Genomic DNA, 18,577 nt, shown 5'->3' with positions numbered 1-18,577 from the left:
CAAACAGTCAAGTTTCTCTGGAAATGATGTCTAACAGATAAAAAGGACTGTGGGGGGGATTTATCAACACTGGTGTAAAGAAAACTGGCTCAGTTTTCCATAGCAACCAGATTCCACCTTTCATTTTTCAGGGCTCCTTTGTAAAATGAAAGTTGGAATCTGATTGGTTGCAACTAAGCCAGTTTTCCTTCACACCAGTTTGATGAATCTCTCCCTGTGTGTTTTCTTTGGATGTTTCAAGTGATGTATGAAGCTTTTCACTTCTCCTTTGAATCCACCTAAGGGAAAATATATAGGGCCCCAGTATATGGGGGACCCCTCCACTAACCATGCACTTACTGACAGTGGTGGGGAGGTCAGCACTCACTTTTAAATGAGGGCTGGCCTCATTCACCACTGTCAGTAAGTATATGGTTGGTGGAGGGGTGCCCTATATACTGGTGTCCCATTCACTGGTCCCCCCCCAGTAATCCAAGCTCAGCCCCGTGCAGAAAGTAATCACATAACATCCTCTCCCTCCCCCAAAGTTGTCAGAATCTTGCTCCCCATCATCCCCACATGCCCCCCAGCAATCAGAAAAGAGGTTCAGCATACTTCCCCAGCCCCACCCCCCAAAGTTGTCAGAATCTTGCTCCCCATCATTCTCACATCCTCCCCCCAGCAGTCTTACCATCCTCTCCCACACCTCAAAGTTGTCACAAGTTTGCTCCCCATTGTCCCACCATCCTCCCCTCACCCCCAAATTAGTCATCATGCTTCTTATCCCCAAGCTCACCAGTTTCCTTTAATCTGCCTGCTCCACCCAAGGTAACAGATTCAGATAACAGCAGCAGAGCTTCTCAGCCAGCCATGAGGTAGCAGCAGAGTGCACTCGGGTGGCTGGTGCGTCCGAAAGCATGAGGGATTGGCCTAAGAGGTGTTCCCTGCTTGGTGTGTCTCACATTTCTGCATTTATTAAAGGCGCAGTGCGGTGTATTGCTGCACTACACAGCCGTCAGGCCGTGAGGTAGCGGAGTCTATTCTGCTGTCTGGCGTGATGGGAAGCATCAGGGACGGGCCTGGCGCGTCTGACATTAATTTGTTTATTAAAGGTGAAGACACCACAAATTGCAGCGGCGTGCCAGTAAAAAGTCCCATGGCGTGCCGGGGTTTGCCGGCCCCTAATCTATTTGGTCCAATGAGCTTCTATTATTAGAGAAACTGTAGATAACATAGATGACCGCAGCACTCACTGTCTTCAAAAAATGCGGAGGTTTATTCACCAACTGTGCGACATTTCAACTTCACAGAGTCTTTCTCAAATCTGTGAAGTTGAAACATCACACAGTTGGTGAATAAACCTCCACATTTTTTGAAGACAGTGAGTGCTGCGGTGATCTATGTTATCTACAGTACGACAGGGGCCCGCCGGCAAGGCTCAACACCGCTGGCACCGTCACCATTGGACAAACTTCCGGTGAAATCCTGTGAGTAGTGCTGTCTTTCTACCATTATAAGTCTTCTATTATTAGAATTACTGTTTGATATAGGAAGAATTCTAATAAGTGAGGCATTTAACCCCTAAGGATAAAGTCTGAAACAGCCTTAGGGCTCATGCACACGACCGTATGTATTTTACAGTCCGCAAAAAACGGATCCGCAAAAAATACGGATGACGTCCGTGTGCATTCCGTATTTTGCGGAACGGGACAGCTGGCCCCAAATAGAACAGTCCTATCTTTGTCCGTCTATTTTTTTGCGGAACGAAAATACGGAAACGGAATGCACACGGATTAACTTTCATTTTTTTTTTGCGGACCCATTGAAATTAATGGTTCCGCATACGATCCGCAAAGAAACGGAACGGACATGAAAAGAAAATAAGTTAGTGTACATGAGCCCTTAAGGAGAATATAAAACTGACAGCACCAGGGTGGTGTTGGGGAGGGTAATAACTTTTATGGAACTTTTATTATCTGGGGTAGTGTGAATATGAATATATTTTCTGCCAGTTTGTGTCCAGGGGTGAAACTTCACTGTGAAGTACTGAGAAAACAGTGCAACAGTGTGTGCAACAGTAAAATATATTTTATATTAAATACTGACTTTTTAAAAAATTCCCATCAAAGGATTGATATTTTACAGCTTTATTTTAAATGTCTCTATAACACAGGCTGCTGTTATGGTAACACTAGTGTGCCCCAGCAGCAGGCTGGGTGTTCTGACAGGGCTTACTGCAGACATGTATAGAGACTCTAATCGAGTCACAACAAAAACCGATGACCAGATCATGGATGTGTCCATAAAAGGGTTGAAAGCTTGGATCAGATTCTTCTGACCCCAACTGTAGAGCAGGAGTAGCAGCTGGTTCTTAGAGCGGGAGAGCTCCGCCATTCTGTTGCATCAACTCTGCAGACTGAGGACCCGTACCACCACCCATCAAAAGACAATGGATGGTTACTAATGAGGTTCTGTCACCAGATTTCACAATATAATATGCATACATTATTAAACAGATTTCTTAGACCTGATGAGGCTAGTGTACTTACCCATATCAGAATGGCCTCATAAACTTTTTGTAAGTTTCCTGTCTGATATTTAAAAGCTTTTTCTGAGTGCAAGTGTAATTATGAGCAAAACTCTGTCTCCACCCACCTATCAGCAGCTTGTGCTGAGCAGTGTCAGATTTCAACAGCCACAGGAAAGGAGGTATACTGAAAGGACCTTGTCAGTTAGGTGGACAAAGATTAAGTTAAGCTCATGAATACATTTGGATTTATTTTAATAAAAGGATTATATAGCCATTCTGACATAGCTTTTGAATACATACACTAGCCTCTTCGGGTCAAAGACATTGATTTAAACCTTTCCCGACTTCCGCCGTAATAGTACAGCGGAAGTCAAGCAAATGTGACCATGGCATCTGAGAGTGCAAAACTAGCCTGGAACCGTTCTCCCATGCAGGATCGGTGGAGCCGTTCATCAACTGTGAAAGGCTGGAGTCTGCTGAGGTTCCGATAACTTTTACAGGTATATTCCAATGCAGGCCTGCAGGTGGCAGCACAATATTTTAATATACTCAATCTACTATTTGTCAATGGATTTATTTCCATTGATAAATAGAAGTAGCAGTCTAACAATTGCATGAAGATAGGCTGTTGGGGGCCTAAAAGAAAGTAGAAAAAAGTAAAAATAGTTTTTCAAAATATAAAAAAGTATATAAAAATTCAAATTGCATTGCCGCATCAAAAAATACTGGTACTATTAAAATATAAAAAAATTGAATCCATACAGCAAACTGCGTAACAGGAAAAAAAATCAAAATGGCTGGTTCACCATTTTTTCATCACTTCACCTTTAAAAAAAAGATTGAATAAAAAGTGACAAAAAGTCATACACACTCCAACATGGAATAATTTAAAACTACAGATTGACCTGCAAAAATTGACCCCTCACACAGGTCCATAGACATAACTATAAAAAGGTTATAGGGGTCAGAATATGGCAATAATAAGATATAATACATCTTTTCAGGGGAGTTTTCTTCTGTATTAAAGCACAAGAAAAACTATTTAAATGTGGTATTGTTGTAATTCTACTTACTCAGAGACTGAAGGGCATAAATCAGTTTTACCAGATTCTTTCCAATTCTACCCCTCACTTATATTCTGTAAGTTTTTATTAGAAGATTCCTCACACATTTGAGTATATGTAGGGTAACCATGGTGTTCTTTACAAGGTATCCATACAATGAGAATCTGCTATTCTATTTAAAGGGGTTGGCCATTTTCTGGATAATGCTGATCAGTGTGTTTATAAGATGACTATATGGCACTTACTTTGATATTATGTGACATTTCCTATATTTCGTAAGCCATGTCCTTTTCTGAGCAGATCTTCTGTGCTGTCTGCATAGAGGCCCTGACCATAAAATGGCTGCTGATCATGTGACCAGACACATCACTCACCCTCTTCTAAGACAGATGGCAGGTGCAGTGTATTTAAATGGAGAAGACTGATGATGTCTCAAATATAAGGACCATGGTCAACAATTAGGCATACTTTCTGAAATCCATCAAATGGCACAGAATATCAACAAAGGCTGTATTAGTAAATTCCATATAGTCATATACAAGTCATATAGTATACAATGTCAATCAGCTGCTTCTAAGGCCACCAGGATATTGTCATGCATTAAACGAGGCATGGACCCGTGGGGCAGGGATGTAATACTACCACTTTACAAAGTACTGGTGCAGACTCATCTTAAATACGCAGTCCAGTTCTGGGCACCAGTACATAGAAAGGATGCACTGCAGCTGGAGAAAGTACAGAGGAGAGCGACTAAAATGATAAGGGGCCTGGAGGGTCTTAGTTATGAAGAAAGATTAAAATAATTGAATTTATTTAGTCTTGAGAAGAGACGTTTAAGGGGGGACATGATTAATCTATACAAATATACAAATGGGCCATACAAAAAATACGGTGAAAAACTGTCCCATGTAAAATGCCCTCAAAAAGAAGAAAGAAGAAAAAGTTCAGTCTCCAGAAGCGTCAAAGCTTCTTTACTGTAAGAAACTGTGAATCTGTGGAATAGACTTCCTCAGGACGTGGTCACAGCAGGAACAGTGGACAGTTTCAAAAAGGGTTTAGACGAATTCTTAAAAGTAAAAAACATTATTGCTTATGAAAACGTGTAGAAATCTGAGTCTCGCTTCCTTCTGGGATTCGCGTCCCCACCTATCCCTTGGTTGAACTTGATGGACGTTTGTCTTTTTTCAACCGTATTAACTATGTAACTATATTACAAACACACTGATCAGCAATAAGCAGAAAGGGTCCAACCCCTTTAAAAAGCATGTCGTACAAGGTTTACTGAACTTCACCATGAAGAAGCAGCCACTGTTCTAGAACTGTATGGCCATGTCTTCTGAAGATGTATTGTTTTATCTTTTGTAGCTCAGACAATACATTTTAATAGTGTGACCTAAAATCTTTGCCAAGTCCTCCTCTGCACTTTCCGAATTAATGAGTAAAACTAATTTACTAAATCCCAGTCACTGTGTGAATACCACCTTTTACTTGTCTGCCTTAGGGGATTCCCAGATTATTATGAAACACCATGCAAATGAACATGCATGTACTTGGTAAACTGGAGTATATTGCTTCAAAAGGGGAGAAAAAAAAATGAAAAAATGAATGAATGTCACTTCCTGAAAATACTGGGATGATTTGATTGGCTCAGAGAGATGGGGAGGCTATATAAGTCATGCCTTTGCAAAAATGTTAGTAAGAAACGCTACAGAAACCAGCTATTCCGCAGTCTGCCCAGGGGGGGCTTGAGAGTAGAATGCAGCTTGTGGCAGGTAACTTTTTCTTCCCCTGACTCACATTCATTCTTACAGTACTTTTGGCTTCTTTGAGAAAATGACATACTAAACTAATGTAAAATGAGCTGATCGTCCGAGGCAAGGAGCTGCCTTTCCAGAGTTTCCAGACTATTACAATAGTAAAGTATGTTAACAGGCTTCGCTATGTAACAGCAATGCTTTCTGCATGTAGCTGTAAATCTAACAAGTTCTCTTAGACACGTCCGGGCAGATGTTCAGAGCAAATGCATTGTAGGCTTGTTTAGCTAGAGTCCTACCCAGGGATTTAGGGGTTAAAGCCCTGGAGGAAATTACATTTAGAAATGTGGTACTCAGCGCTGTCCCTGTCATATCTTCTTCATCTGCCAAGATTTCTTTATACAAAGTGCGAGATTATAGAAAACTGAGTGCTCTTTAATGAAAGCAGATGCAACACATGAAATGTTTTCTGTTATGTCCATTTTATACAGAACGTTGCGTTGTAGAAAGTATGTTTAACCCTATAGTAGAACATGGAACACTGTTACAATACTTTAGCCCTAAAACAGCCCTCACCACAAAAGTTATGTGAATAGAGAATATTATCTTGTTACTTTGCATTCTGTCTTACCCCAGCACAAAGAAGTTACATGTCTCGCCTGTCACTGGGATGAAAGCAGACTTTTCAACAGAATAATGAGAAACATATGTTTTTTTCTTTTTTTCTTTTTTCTTTGGAACAGGGGTTGTGCAACTACTGATCTTCCAGCACTTGGCTCTGTTAATGGCAAGGGCAAAGTCATTAAATGGTGCATCCTCGCTCCACTCACATGCTAGCAAATGCAATGACAACTCATCTTCCATCATGTCACAGATCCACTCGCTGATAATAAATATGCACTCGGAAGCCAAGGGACGCCTTGAAACTTATGTGAGTATAGCATTATAAAGTATCGCAATTATAAATTGTTCATGTGTTCTAGAGAAAAACTGTCAGCCAGGAAATGATAAAAGGTAATATGTCACATTCCTGCAAAGGTATTTACCGGTATATTGCATCACCAGGCCTCATTCATGGAGAGTTTCCTGCTCTCTGACAATAGGTCCTGTGATATCATAAGACGTTCTCACAGCCAATCATATAGTTGACAGTAACTTTCGTGGAGTTGGCTGACATACTAGAAAGATTACTAGGAAAGAGGGCTGGTAAGAGAGTAAGAGGTTTCATACAGTACTTCAAGGAAAATGGGCAGGTCTGTCATTAGAGAAAAAGAGACAATCATGTAGCTCATATATAATGGAAACTGAGTGGAGATGTGAAAAGCCTCTTTATTACAAGAGCTACACTTGGACTTTCTGAGAGCATCACAGGAGACATAGATGACAATGCATTAGCTATGATGCACAGCAATTACATAGTAAAGGATCGTTCACATCTCCGTTAAGGACATCCAGCGCAAATGCCAGCTGTCGGCTGAAAAAAAAAAGCGTTGCAAGTAGTATTTTTTGTCTGACCAAAACCACCGCCGGGCCTCATTACAGTCAATGAAGATCCGGAGGTGAAGTAGGGGATCCAGCAGCCTGGTCTGTATTGGAACAGCCTGCCGTATCTCCTTGATAGAGATGTGAACGAGGCCTTACATAGTTAATAGGGTTGAAACAAGACATAAGTCCATCATGTTCAACCAAGGGATAGGTGGGGATGTGAAGTCTGAAGTCTCAAGATAAAGTCTGCAGCAGCCCATTCATTTAGGAAAGACATAAATGGGAAAATGATCTGCCTGGTAACAAGTGCCAATCAACAGTAACAGCATGTCTAATATCAAAAATCAGGTTCCGCGCAACAATACCCCACACTCCCTACAATACCATAAACAGAGGTAAAAACGTGCAGTAACAGCATTCACTAATTTTCGGCACTTATATGCACCAATTATTTTTGGTATGAGGAAGGACAATTGGTAATATGAGCATTCATCCCACTGCACTTTTTATTTGTCGGCATCACACATTTAAAACAGGGAGATGTGCTGCCAACATGTGAGAATTTTTAATGGCGTATAAAAAGTGACTCTTTGCTCGTTTATTTTGTGATCGGCGGCAAGTTTACATGGGGCAATGCTCAGGCGAACAAATGTTCATACAAACATTTGAAAGGGCCCTTAATCTGCTTAGGCTACTTTCACACTAGCATTAATATTTTCCGGTATTTAAATCCGTCATAGGGTCTCAATACCGGAAAAAAAACACTTCTGTTTTGTCTCCATTCATTGTCAATGGGGACAAAACGTAACTGAACAGAACGGAATGCTCCAAAATGCATTCCGTTCCGTTCTCATACCGGAGAGCCAACTGCAGCATGCTGCGATTTGCTTTCCGTCCTGGGATGCGGAGCAAGTCAATGGGGACGGATCCGTTTTCTCAGACACAATCTGACACAATAGAAAACGGATCCGTCCCCCAATGACTTTCAATGGAGTTCCTGACGGATCCGTCTTGGCTATGTCAAAGATAATACAACCAGATCTGTTCATAATGGATGCTGATTATTGTATTATCAGTAACGGAAGCGTTTCTGCTGAACCCTGCCGCATCCAGCAAAAACGCTAGTGTGAAAGTAGCCTTATACAAGCAGTGGGATTGCATATATATCAGTAATGCTGCTTAAAAACATAGCATTACTTTATTGTCTTGGAATCTTGGCAAAACTTATGAAAGGACCCATACCTGTCTGACATTGGTGGCATATCCTAGTGATATGCCACCAATGCCTGAGATGATAAAATCCCTTTAAGTACAATCACAAACAATCCTTAGTTATGAAGGCTGTTGTAGGTGTCCATAATATATCACCCATAGAAATGTATTGGCCCACTCTGGATTTTAGTAGAGGATATGGTGTTGTATGGAGGCATCATAAGGTGGTACATAAAGTGCCTACAGCTACGTAATGTGGAACCATAGGGATTCAGTGTGCCGCTATGAATAGGCCTTTGAAGTGTGTAATAGGCCCAAAGGTATCTTCTCTATATTCACTCCAAAATATAGTGCAGTGCTTTTAAAATTGTTAGGTGGGCCTCACTGGTAAGGTGCCCCCCAGTTGTTGGTGGCGTGCAGCTGAGGGAGCAGTTTTGAAGTAATCGTGGTTGTAAGCTGCAACAATCTCTGGTTTAGCAACATAAATGTTTATTTTAATATTATGCTGGGTTCATGAGCCAAATGAAAGATTATCTAGACTATGTTAGAAAAATAACAGTTATGTACCTTTATTCTTTTTCAGGCCAACTATCACTTCAGATCTGCAGATATTAGCAAAGTGTGTATTACAAAAGGTAATGAATTCCCTGAATTCAGTGTAACTAGCACTAGTAGTGAAGAGGATAAACTGAGTGAACTGTACGAGGTCTTTCAGTACATGACCACTGCTATTGGAAATATTACACAAGAAGAACAAAGGAATCTAAATCCAAGCAATAAGAATTTGTATGAACAGCTGAACGCAAGCAAAATAGAGATAGCAGCCATTAGTTCAAACTTATTTTGTGTCCTCAACAAAAGGTATAAAGTACCTAGAGTACATATGTACTACACGATAACCTCTCTACACGCAATGTCAAAAAAAAAAAGAGGATGTAAAGTACTTAAGAACTATAAGCACTTCTTGACACAAGCAGCAGACATCACAAGAGATTGGAATAAGAGAGATTATACTGAAGACTCTTTTTCAGATATACAAACACCAGCTCATAGGTAAATGGATGCGGTATCAGCCAAGGATTGAATGTAGTCTACTTTCAATAAAATGATTCCCTTCTGTTGGTGGAGCAAACTCACTTATGCTCAACAAGCCTTCCTGTGGTCAGCATTTTGGAATATTGTGACGTTTTTGCCTTTGGAAACAAAAGTACTTAATTTCTCAGATTTACATACAAATCCCAATGTGGAAATGTTGAATACGGTACTTTCATATAACATGACCTTGGAAAACTGGAAAATTCAGCAAACCAGAAGGAACAAACTTGGACAATAGCCCAAATGATAAATTGTCTTTAAACAAAGAGAAATTAAGAGAATGAACCTCCATTTTTAAAAAAAATATCCTTAATTACTTAAGGAATGAATGGTGGAAACTGAGTTAAAATGTTTATTTATATATTTATTATTTAACAATACTTTTGATATTTATAGAAAAAAACTCTAAAAGGCGAGTTTTTGTTCTTTTTTTCGACTTGAAAAGTGTTGTCTTCTGTAACAGAAACGGTATTTAAATGTCAGTATTTATTATTTATTGATGAACTGCTATTTTTTTGTATGGATCCTTTGTTTATTCTGGGTCCCACCATATTTCATTTGCTCAATAATGTTGTAAAGCAGTGGTCTTCACCCCGTGGCTCTCCAGCTGTTGTGTAACTACAACTACCAGCAAGCTGGAAAGCTACTAGCTGGAGACCACTGTGGTCTCATTTCATTTCAATAATAATATAAGAGCAAATTTATGTCTATCCAAAAGTAAATTTTACTTGTGGTGCATCCTGTGGCATTCAACTGGACTGAATGTAAACACTTCCTAGATCTCCTGGGAAAAGAATATAAAATACAAAGTAAGATATTAACTGCACTGAAGCTACTGGAATAAACTTAAAGGAGTATTCCAGCACACAAAAATCTGTCTCAGGTGCTGCAACTGTTTAACAGAACTTTAACAGAACTTATGCTCACTTCATCGATCCCCCGTTGTTGATGTTCAATGGTGCCAGGGTCCCCGACGTACTCCACTTTTTGCTTCTGTTTCAACATGGCAAGAAATGGCTGCGAATTCCACTCAACCAATAACTGACTGAGGTACAGTAGGTCATCGAGTAAGAGCAGGAACGAAGTAGAGCACAGAGGGGACCTTGGCACTGTTGGAATAGCAGCTATAAAGGATTAATTAGGGAAATATAGGTTTTGCTATATAACACATGAGGCCCCATGGACACTTGTTTTTTTGTGCTCTAGAATACCCCTTTAACAAAATCAGGTTTGGCAGACTCCACACAAGTCAGTGACGTATTCTCATGCTGCATCTATGCTCAGGAAGTCTTACACCTGACAGAAAGAGGCAGGATGCATGTTTACAATGGAAACATTTCAGATAACTGATATATTAGTCAGTATATAGGACCAAAATTGTACTGGAAATGTTTTTGTACCATTCACATTTCGCATAAATATTTATGTATTTATTATGTTTTGTATTTTTATAATAAATATTTATTTTGAAACTATTTGTAATGTTATCCTTGTCTTAATAATAAATGACAATTATACAAGTTATGGTATTAGGATTACACAAGAATAACACTGTGCATGTTACTTAATTGGTGGACACTGCATACAATATTTATATGGTAATTTGTTATAGTAGTAGAATGATGTCATTTTTAAAAATCGCTTTCCATTTGTTGATTGTCCCATAGTAGGAATCAGCATATAAAAGGGGTTTTCTCAGATTCTGATATTGATGACCTATGCTCAGAATAAGTCAGTATCAGATAGGTGGGGGGTCTGACACCTGGCACCTCTTCCAGTCAGATGTTTAGAGAAGGCCACGGGGCTCCAGTGAGGAATGCTTGGTACTGCAGGTCAGCCCTATTTACTTGAATGGGCCAAAGCTGCGTCTAGGCCACATGACCAATAAATGTGCTGTCACTGGCCTAGGAAGCTGATCGACAGGTGTCAGAACCCTACCTTTTAGGTCATAAAATGACAAATAAACCCATAATTATCTCTGAAATCTCCCAGTGCTCCAGAGCCACTAGTCACCTAATCCCACTATTCACATCAGCAAAGCACCATGTTATAGAGCAGGAGAAGCTGAGCAGATTAATATATAGTTCTGTGGGAAAAGATTCAGTAAAACCTGGCATTCTAATCCTGCCTGTAATGATATCATCTATGTGTATAGATAAGACAGGATCCATCATTCACAATAGGTGATTTTCAAAGCTTATCTATACTTTCATTGTACAATGACCTCTCCACAGGTCACAGAGCATGGCGAGAAAACTCTCCCATAGAAGTCAATGAGGTCCCCTCCTGTCCATTCTGTCTATGGCCCATGGGGCTGCCAAAAATCTATTTTCTTAATGCTTTCTAAATGCACAGCTCAGGCAAAATGGCCGCCTCATAATCATGTGCAGGAAATAGAAAAAAAAACCTGCAATCGGAAATAAAAAAAAAATGGAAAAAAGGATAGGTGTAGCTGTCTGAATTTTGGTGACATGTTTCCTTTAAGAGGGAAACATGGGTTTATGTTCTATTTTAGAAAACAAGCAGTTTCCAAATGTTTTTATGCCTGAAAAAATCCATTACATCCCATTCTCGAAAGCAAATAAAAGTCCATCATGATGAAATGTAAAGGTCAGTATGGTTTATACTTTTCCTGACTTAAAGGGTATGTACACCTTTGGAGTCAATTTTTTTTAAAGATTGCATTTAACTTATTTTTGGATAAAAATCATATTTTCAATTGGCCTTTATTAAAAATATTGAGCTTTTCAGTCACAAAGGGTTAACTGTTTTTCTAACTGTGTGACTGGTACTTTCACTTTTACTTTCACTTTGTGCCAGTCATCTAATTTCCCTTATTTCTAAACTACTGAGAGGTCATAAACACTTATTTAAGCAACATTCCTATCAGTAAGATAAGGATTGAGCTATAATGAGTGTTTATAATGTCAGAGAGCAGAGATAAGAAGTCTGTCCGCTCCTCAGATGACGGAAAAGATAAAAAATCCACAGGCAGCTAGTAGAGCATGTCAGCTCTGTACAGAAAAAAGGATTCCATATTGTTAATAAAGACCAATTGAAACAAATATTTTTAGCTCAAAATAAGTACAATGCAACAATAAAATAAAATAAAAAAATTGCCCCCAAAGGTAAAAATTTTAATGATTTTTGATTGGTACAGTGCATCCACAATGGATGCTCCAAAACTGTACAATTAAATTCTCATGGGGGGCACACATCAAACTGATGGTGGTAGCTGTCCATACAACTTGTCCACTATGCCTTACTCAGTGATGAACACAGCTCAATGTCTGTTCTCACTCCACAGAATGAATCGTGAGCTTTGTTACCTATAATATCTTGGCAAGATATAGGAATACTAGTTGTTACATTTCATTTACATTTTCTTATAAGATCACAAACTAATAAGTAATCTTTAAAATTTAACTGTGAGGGTACGGCCACATGGTCAGGTTTGCTAATGCAGTTTTGGAAACCAAAACCAGGAGTGACTTCAAAACAGAAAAGTTATATCTTTTTTTTAAATGTCTCTCCTTTAGTCCTCATGCACACGACCGTTATTTTGGTCCCATTCACTTCAATGGGGCCGCAAAAGATGCGGACAGCACTCCGCATCCGTCCGCATCTGTTGCTCCGATCCGTGGTCCAGCAAAAAAAAATACAACATGTCCTATTCTTGTCCGTTTTGCAGAAAAGAATAGGCATTTCTAAAATGGGCCGCCTGTTCCATTCCACAAATTGCGGAAGGCACATGGGCGGCTTCTGTGTTTTGCGGATCCGCAATTTGCGGACCACAAAAATCTGAACGGTCATGTGCATGAGGCCTTAATGATCCTCTCCTCATTTTGGCTTTCAAAACTGCATCAGGGCACCTGACCATGCGGCGGTACCTTTAGGACAGACACACACGAGCGAGTTCAATTTGACAAATCACAGCATTATGTCAGTTTAATTTAATAGATTCCAGGTCCCAAAGGGACATGTAGCCTTATAAATTATTATAGTAACATAGTTTATAAGGCTGAAAAAAGACATCTGTCCATCCAGTTCGCCTGTTTTCATGCAAGTTGATGCAGAGGAAGGCAAAAAAAATAATTATAATGCTCTGTGATACTGCCAGAGGAGCAGAGTTCAGAATGGGAACTCACACTGCCACACACAGTTTCTCACATTGAACTCACTTGTGTGTGTCTGGCCTTAAAGGTGCAGGCAGTTTATATTGATGACCTATCCTCAGGATAGTTCATCAATATCTAATCAGCAGGGGTCTGACATCTGGCAACCCCGCTGATCAGCTGTATGAACAGGAGGCGATGCTCCATTTGAGCGCTACTTCCTCTTCATTGCACTGCACATAGTCTTGGAAGTCTCAGCAGTGCAATGTAAGTACTCATTCCATTCACTTGAATTGAGAAAGTACTTATAATTACACTGCGCCGCATTAAGGGAGGTGATGCGCAGTGTAATTTGTGAGTGGCCAAGATGCCTAATTGTGCAGTTTACCACCGGCCCGGGCATGCGCACTGTTCTGACCACTGTGGTCATCAGCACGGCTCACAGCAGTGAGCATGCGCCAGCTAATGTCATTCTGCTAGGGATAGCTGGCACCGCGCCAGGCGGTGAACTGCACACGTGTGGGATCTCTGCCACTCAAAAGGATGACACAGGGATTCCAGGGCGGGCCAGACGAGGGGTTAGGGAGGAGTTATGCACGTAGAAGACAGAGGGGTCTGCGCACTTACTACCTGAACGCCACTCCTGGGTGAGCCCTCATTTGCATATCATTAAAAACACATTTTTGCTGTTTATGAACATCAGAAGAAACAAACAAAGGTAACATTTAAATCATCTTTATTTGTGCTACAGCATTATGTAAGCAGCACTGAAGGTAACATTTTGGTGACAGAATCCCAAGGTGTGATTGCAGGAGATGGGTTCCAAGCCAGATGAAGATAAAAAGAATGACTCTCACACTTCACCAAATAGCTCCCTTCAGGCACTGTCTTCTAGTCGTATCTGTATACTTCCAGATTGACACGGTTAAATGTGCCGCTGCCAATGACTGGCTTCAGTGGTGGGAAATGTAACCACTGAGGTCAATTAATGGCTGCAGAGGCGAACATGAGGCTGTTCATTCGGAAGTGTACAGGACAGGGAGAGGAAGACTGAAGGAAGTAAGGAACCCAAGGAACTGGATCAAAGATGCAGGGAGCAGGTAAGTATGTTTTTTTTTAACAGGTACAGAAGGCTGAGATTGAAGGTTAATAAACTCCACAAACCTGGACAACAGTTTTAAATCACTTCAGGACACAGACAATTTTTTTAATTTTAAATTTTTTTTATCTTCGTTTTCCAAGAGCCACTTTTTTACTTTTTTTCTAACATAGCAAGCAGGTTTTTTTTGCAGAACAAGTTGAAATTTTAAATGGCACCATTAAATCATGTATTGAAAAATGGGAAAAAAATATAGTACTTCAGCTGTACATGGTGGACATCTTATCAGTGATTGATAGCACTCCCTCTGTAAGTGTGTATACAAAAATTGCTGTCAGTCACTGGGGGCCATGTTAAGTTCAGAAAGAGCAGAGATTTATATGAATAGTTTTATTGACTCTTTTCCCATAAAACTACAGTATATATTAAACTGTGCAGTTCCTCCATCTCTATAACATGTTGCCTGCAGATGACACTGCATTTTTTGGTGGCAGGCTCTCTTTAACAGACAGTTAGCTTTGGCAGGCCTGGGAGTCTTCACAAAGTTCCAGGCTGCCATAGCAAATGATCGGAAAGCCATGCTTTTGCAGCAGGGGCTCCATTCAGAGCACAGCGGTAGCCCTCACCTAGATGCTGCGGCATGTAAGGGGTTAAATGACCGGGATCATAATTGTTTTCGATCCCAGTCATTGTGGCATGGTGTCAACTGTATTACACAGCTGCCACCCACTGTGTATGGAATGGAATTAGATTTGTTATCCCACTATATACACTTCTCATGCCCCGGTGACATATAACATCCAGTATCTTGAAGAGCTTGATGGTACGGCCACATGGTCAGGTTTCACATGCAGTTTTGGAAGCCAAAATCCGTAGTGGATCATAATAGGAGAGAAATTATAAAGGACATATACAACGCCTTCTCTTTTTTTGAATTTACTCCTGGTTTTGGCTTCCAAAACTGCATGCAGAAAGCTGGTCATACTCGAGGCTGAAGTTGTTGATGCAGTTATTTGAGCAAAATACAGGAGTCGATGCAAATACAGTAGAATGAAAAGTGTGAAGACGTGAAGGTAAAGGAAATACTAATATGCCCCTCTCTTTTTATTCCTGTCTACCACAAGAAAAATGTACCTGTGATTCTTGCCTGACTCACCAAAAGCAGACTTCAGATTTGATTTTCATATTCTTTTCATGGTCTAAAAAATTAGAATCATTTAAACAAATTACTGGCAAGCTTTATACTGGCTTCTATTATGAGAAGAATGTCTGATCAGACTTAAATGCTCTTAAGCGGTTTATAGGGAATCTGTCACCAGGAAATTCACTGTTAAACCAGGCACAATGACGTGTAGAGCTAGCCCAGCCAATATGTAATTATATCTTTAAGTTAGTGATCTGTTGCTTCATTATGGAGAAAGTACTTTTAATCTGTATGCAAATAAGATTAATCCATATGCAAATAAGTAGTTAGGTGTTCCAAGGGCAGGCCCAAGCCACTTTGTGCACCTTTGGTCCTTCGTCCTTCTCTGTCAGCCCCACTCTATCTTTCTTGATTGACAGGGCCAAGTTCCTGCACATTCATCTTGCCTGCCCCAGTGAAATTCCTGGTGACAGACGCCCCTAAAGAGAACATGTAACCTTTCTGAACATGTCTTTTTTATCGACTACTTGCTTTCCCCATGTAATAACAATTCTTCAGCATCTAATCTTATGACTCTTTGATGTGCCTTTTATTTATTGTTCCTGTTAGAAGTTATGAATGAATTACTCTGAAGGTCTAGATGGGTGTTACCATGCAGTGACACTCTCCCAACTGGTAACACCCTAAAGCTTGATTACAAAATGCTAGTAATTCATTCAAAAGTTCTAACTGGAATAATAAAGGAATAGCGCAACATAGAGTCATAACAATAGATTCTCCAGAATAGTTAGTACATGGGGAATGCAAGTACCATATTTTTCCACCTATAAGATGCACTGTAGCATGAGATGCACCTAGGATATAGAGGAGGAACCCAAGCTCCATCAGACCTCAGATAAGACCCCAATCTGAACCCCATTCCTCCTCAGACCTCAGATAAGACCCCCCTCAGACCCACATTCATTCTAAAACCTCAGATCAGACCCCCGTCTAAACCCCATTCCTCCTCAGATAAGACTCCCATCAGACCCACATTCGTCCTCAAACCTCAGATCAGACCCCCAAGCTCCATCAGACCTCAGATCAGACCCCCATTCCTCCTCAGACCTCATATCAGACCCTCATCATACCTCTATTCACCCTAAGACCTCAGATCAGACCTTCATCAGACCCCCAAGCTCCAACAGACCTCAAATCAGACCCTTTTCAAACTTCTGTATCAGCTCCCATTGCTCCTCAGACCCCTTAGGCCTCCTGCACACGGCCGTTTTTTCCCCCCGTTTACTGGCCGTTTTTTGCGTTCCATATATGGTCTGTATACGGAACCATTCATTTCAATGGTTCCGCAAAAAAAAAAACGGAATGTACTCCGTATGCATTCTGTTTCCGTATTTCTGTTTTTCCGTTCCGTTTTAACATAGAACATGTCCTATTATTGTCCGCAAATCACGTTCCGTGGCTCCATTCAAGTCAATGGGTCCGCAAAAAAAACGGAACACATACGGAAATGCATCCGTATGTCTTCCGTTTCCGTTCCGTTTTTTGCTGAACCATCTATTCAAAATGTTATGCCCAGCCCAATTTTATCTATGCAATTACTGTATACTGTATATGTCATACGGAAAAACGGAACGGAAAAACGGAACAGAAACAAAAAACGGAACAACGGATCCGTGAAAAACGGACCGCAAAACACTGAAAAAGCCATACGGTCGTGTGCAATAGGCCTTAGGCCTCCTGTACACGGACGTTTTTTTTTCCCGTTTACTGGCCGTTTTTTGCGTTCCGTATACGGTCCGTATACGGAACCATTCATTTCAATGGTTCCGCAAAAAAAACGGAATGTACAATGTATGCATTCCGTTTCCGTATTTACGTTTTTCCGTTCCGTTTTAACATAGAACATGTCCTATTATTGCCCGCAAATCACAGTCCGTGGCTCCATTCAAGTCAATGGGTCCGCAAAAAAACGGAACACATACGGAAATGCATCCGTATGTCTTCCGTTTCCGCTCCGTTTTTTGCTGAACCATCTATTGAAAATGTTATGCCCAGCCCAATTTTATCTATGTAATTACTGTATAATGTATATGCCATACGGAAAAACGGAACGGAAAAACGGAACAGAAACGGAAACACAACGGAAACAAAAAACGGAACAACGGATCCGTGAAAAACGGATCGCAAAACACTGAAAAAGCCATACGGTCGTGTGCAATAAGCCTTAGTCTGATCTGCTCCATTAGACAAAAGGGAAAAAAAAGAAAAATCTTCCTATCCTGCTCCAGACAGCGCTGACACTCACCGCTAGCTGGTTTTCTGCAGACCAATGCTGCACTGCAACCTGAAGTCACACAGCATCAAGTCATAGTGTGCACCTAAATAATGGGAGCGGCCATTACCATTTACACTATAAAACATGCTGCCATTTTCCTGCTGCTTTTGTGGGGAAAATGTATCTTATAGTCCAAAAAATATGGTAGTTACTAAAACAGACATGTCAGGAGAGGTTACAGGTCCTCTGTAAAGTTGATACAATGTTTCATGCCAGTGACTGCAAAACATCATCATGACATCAAGTGGAGGATACTGCATCCACTAAGTGAATATCCAAAATATCTGGCTGCTGACCAGTTTATGTAGAGATGAATAATAAATACTGAAATTGTACTCCAGATCGGTCATCATACGGATAATTGAATACGGATTTAATGGAAAGTAAGGAAATAAATTACACACTCTGGACTTGCTCGGTTTGTATGTCGATTTTAAAAGGATGCTTCTTGGATTTAAACTTCACAGTGGTTATGGTCAGATATGTGCCCCCTCACAGTAGTTATGCCCAGATATGTGCCCCCTCACAGTAGTTATGGCCAGATATGTGTCCGCTCACAGTGGTTATGGCTAGATATGTGCCCTTTCACAGTAGTTATGTCCACATATGTGCCCCCTCACAGTAGATATGCTCAGATATGTGTCCCCTCACAGTAGTTATGCCAGATTATGTGCTCCCTCACAGTAGACATGCCCAGATATGTGCCCACTCACAGTAGATATGCCCAGACATATGCCCTCTTACAGTAGTTATGCCCACATAGGT

General features: G+C 40.5%; 1 protein-coding gene across 1 annotated transcript; it reads left to right on the top strand.

The window, feature by feature from the left end:
• Positions 1-5,287: 5,287 nt before the first annotated feature.
• On the top strand, positions 5,288-10,528 carry LIF (LIF interleukin 6 family cytokine). Its single transcript, XM_040416697.1, has 3 exons — positions 5,288-5,345; positions 6,071-6,258; positions 8,608-10,528. Exons 1-3 carry the CDS (start codon positions 5,330-5,332, stop codon positions 9,079-9,081), a joined length of 678 nt encoding a protein of 225 aa, XP_040272631.1. The 5' UTR covers positions 5,288-5,329; the 3' UTR covers positions 9,082-10,528.
• Positions 10,529-18,577: the final 8,049 nt, after the last annotated feature.

This window comes from Bufo bufo, chromosome 2, assembly GCF_905171765.1.
Source record: "Bufo bufo chromosome 2, aBufBuf1.1, whole genome shotgun sequence".
NCBI lineage: Eukaryota > Metazoa > Chordata > Amphibia > Anura > Bufonidae > Bufo > Bufo bufo.
Note: the sequence above shows the minus strand (reverse complement) of the source record. Positions and strands in the feature narration are given on the sequence as shown.

Coding starts and splice junctions, on each gene's coding strand:
- LIF (XM_040416697.1), top strand. Junction 6,259..8,607: donor AGGGACGCCTTGAAACTTAT/GTGAGTATAGCA, acceptor ATTCTTTTTCAG/GCCAACTATCACTTCAGATC.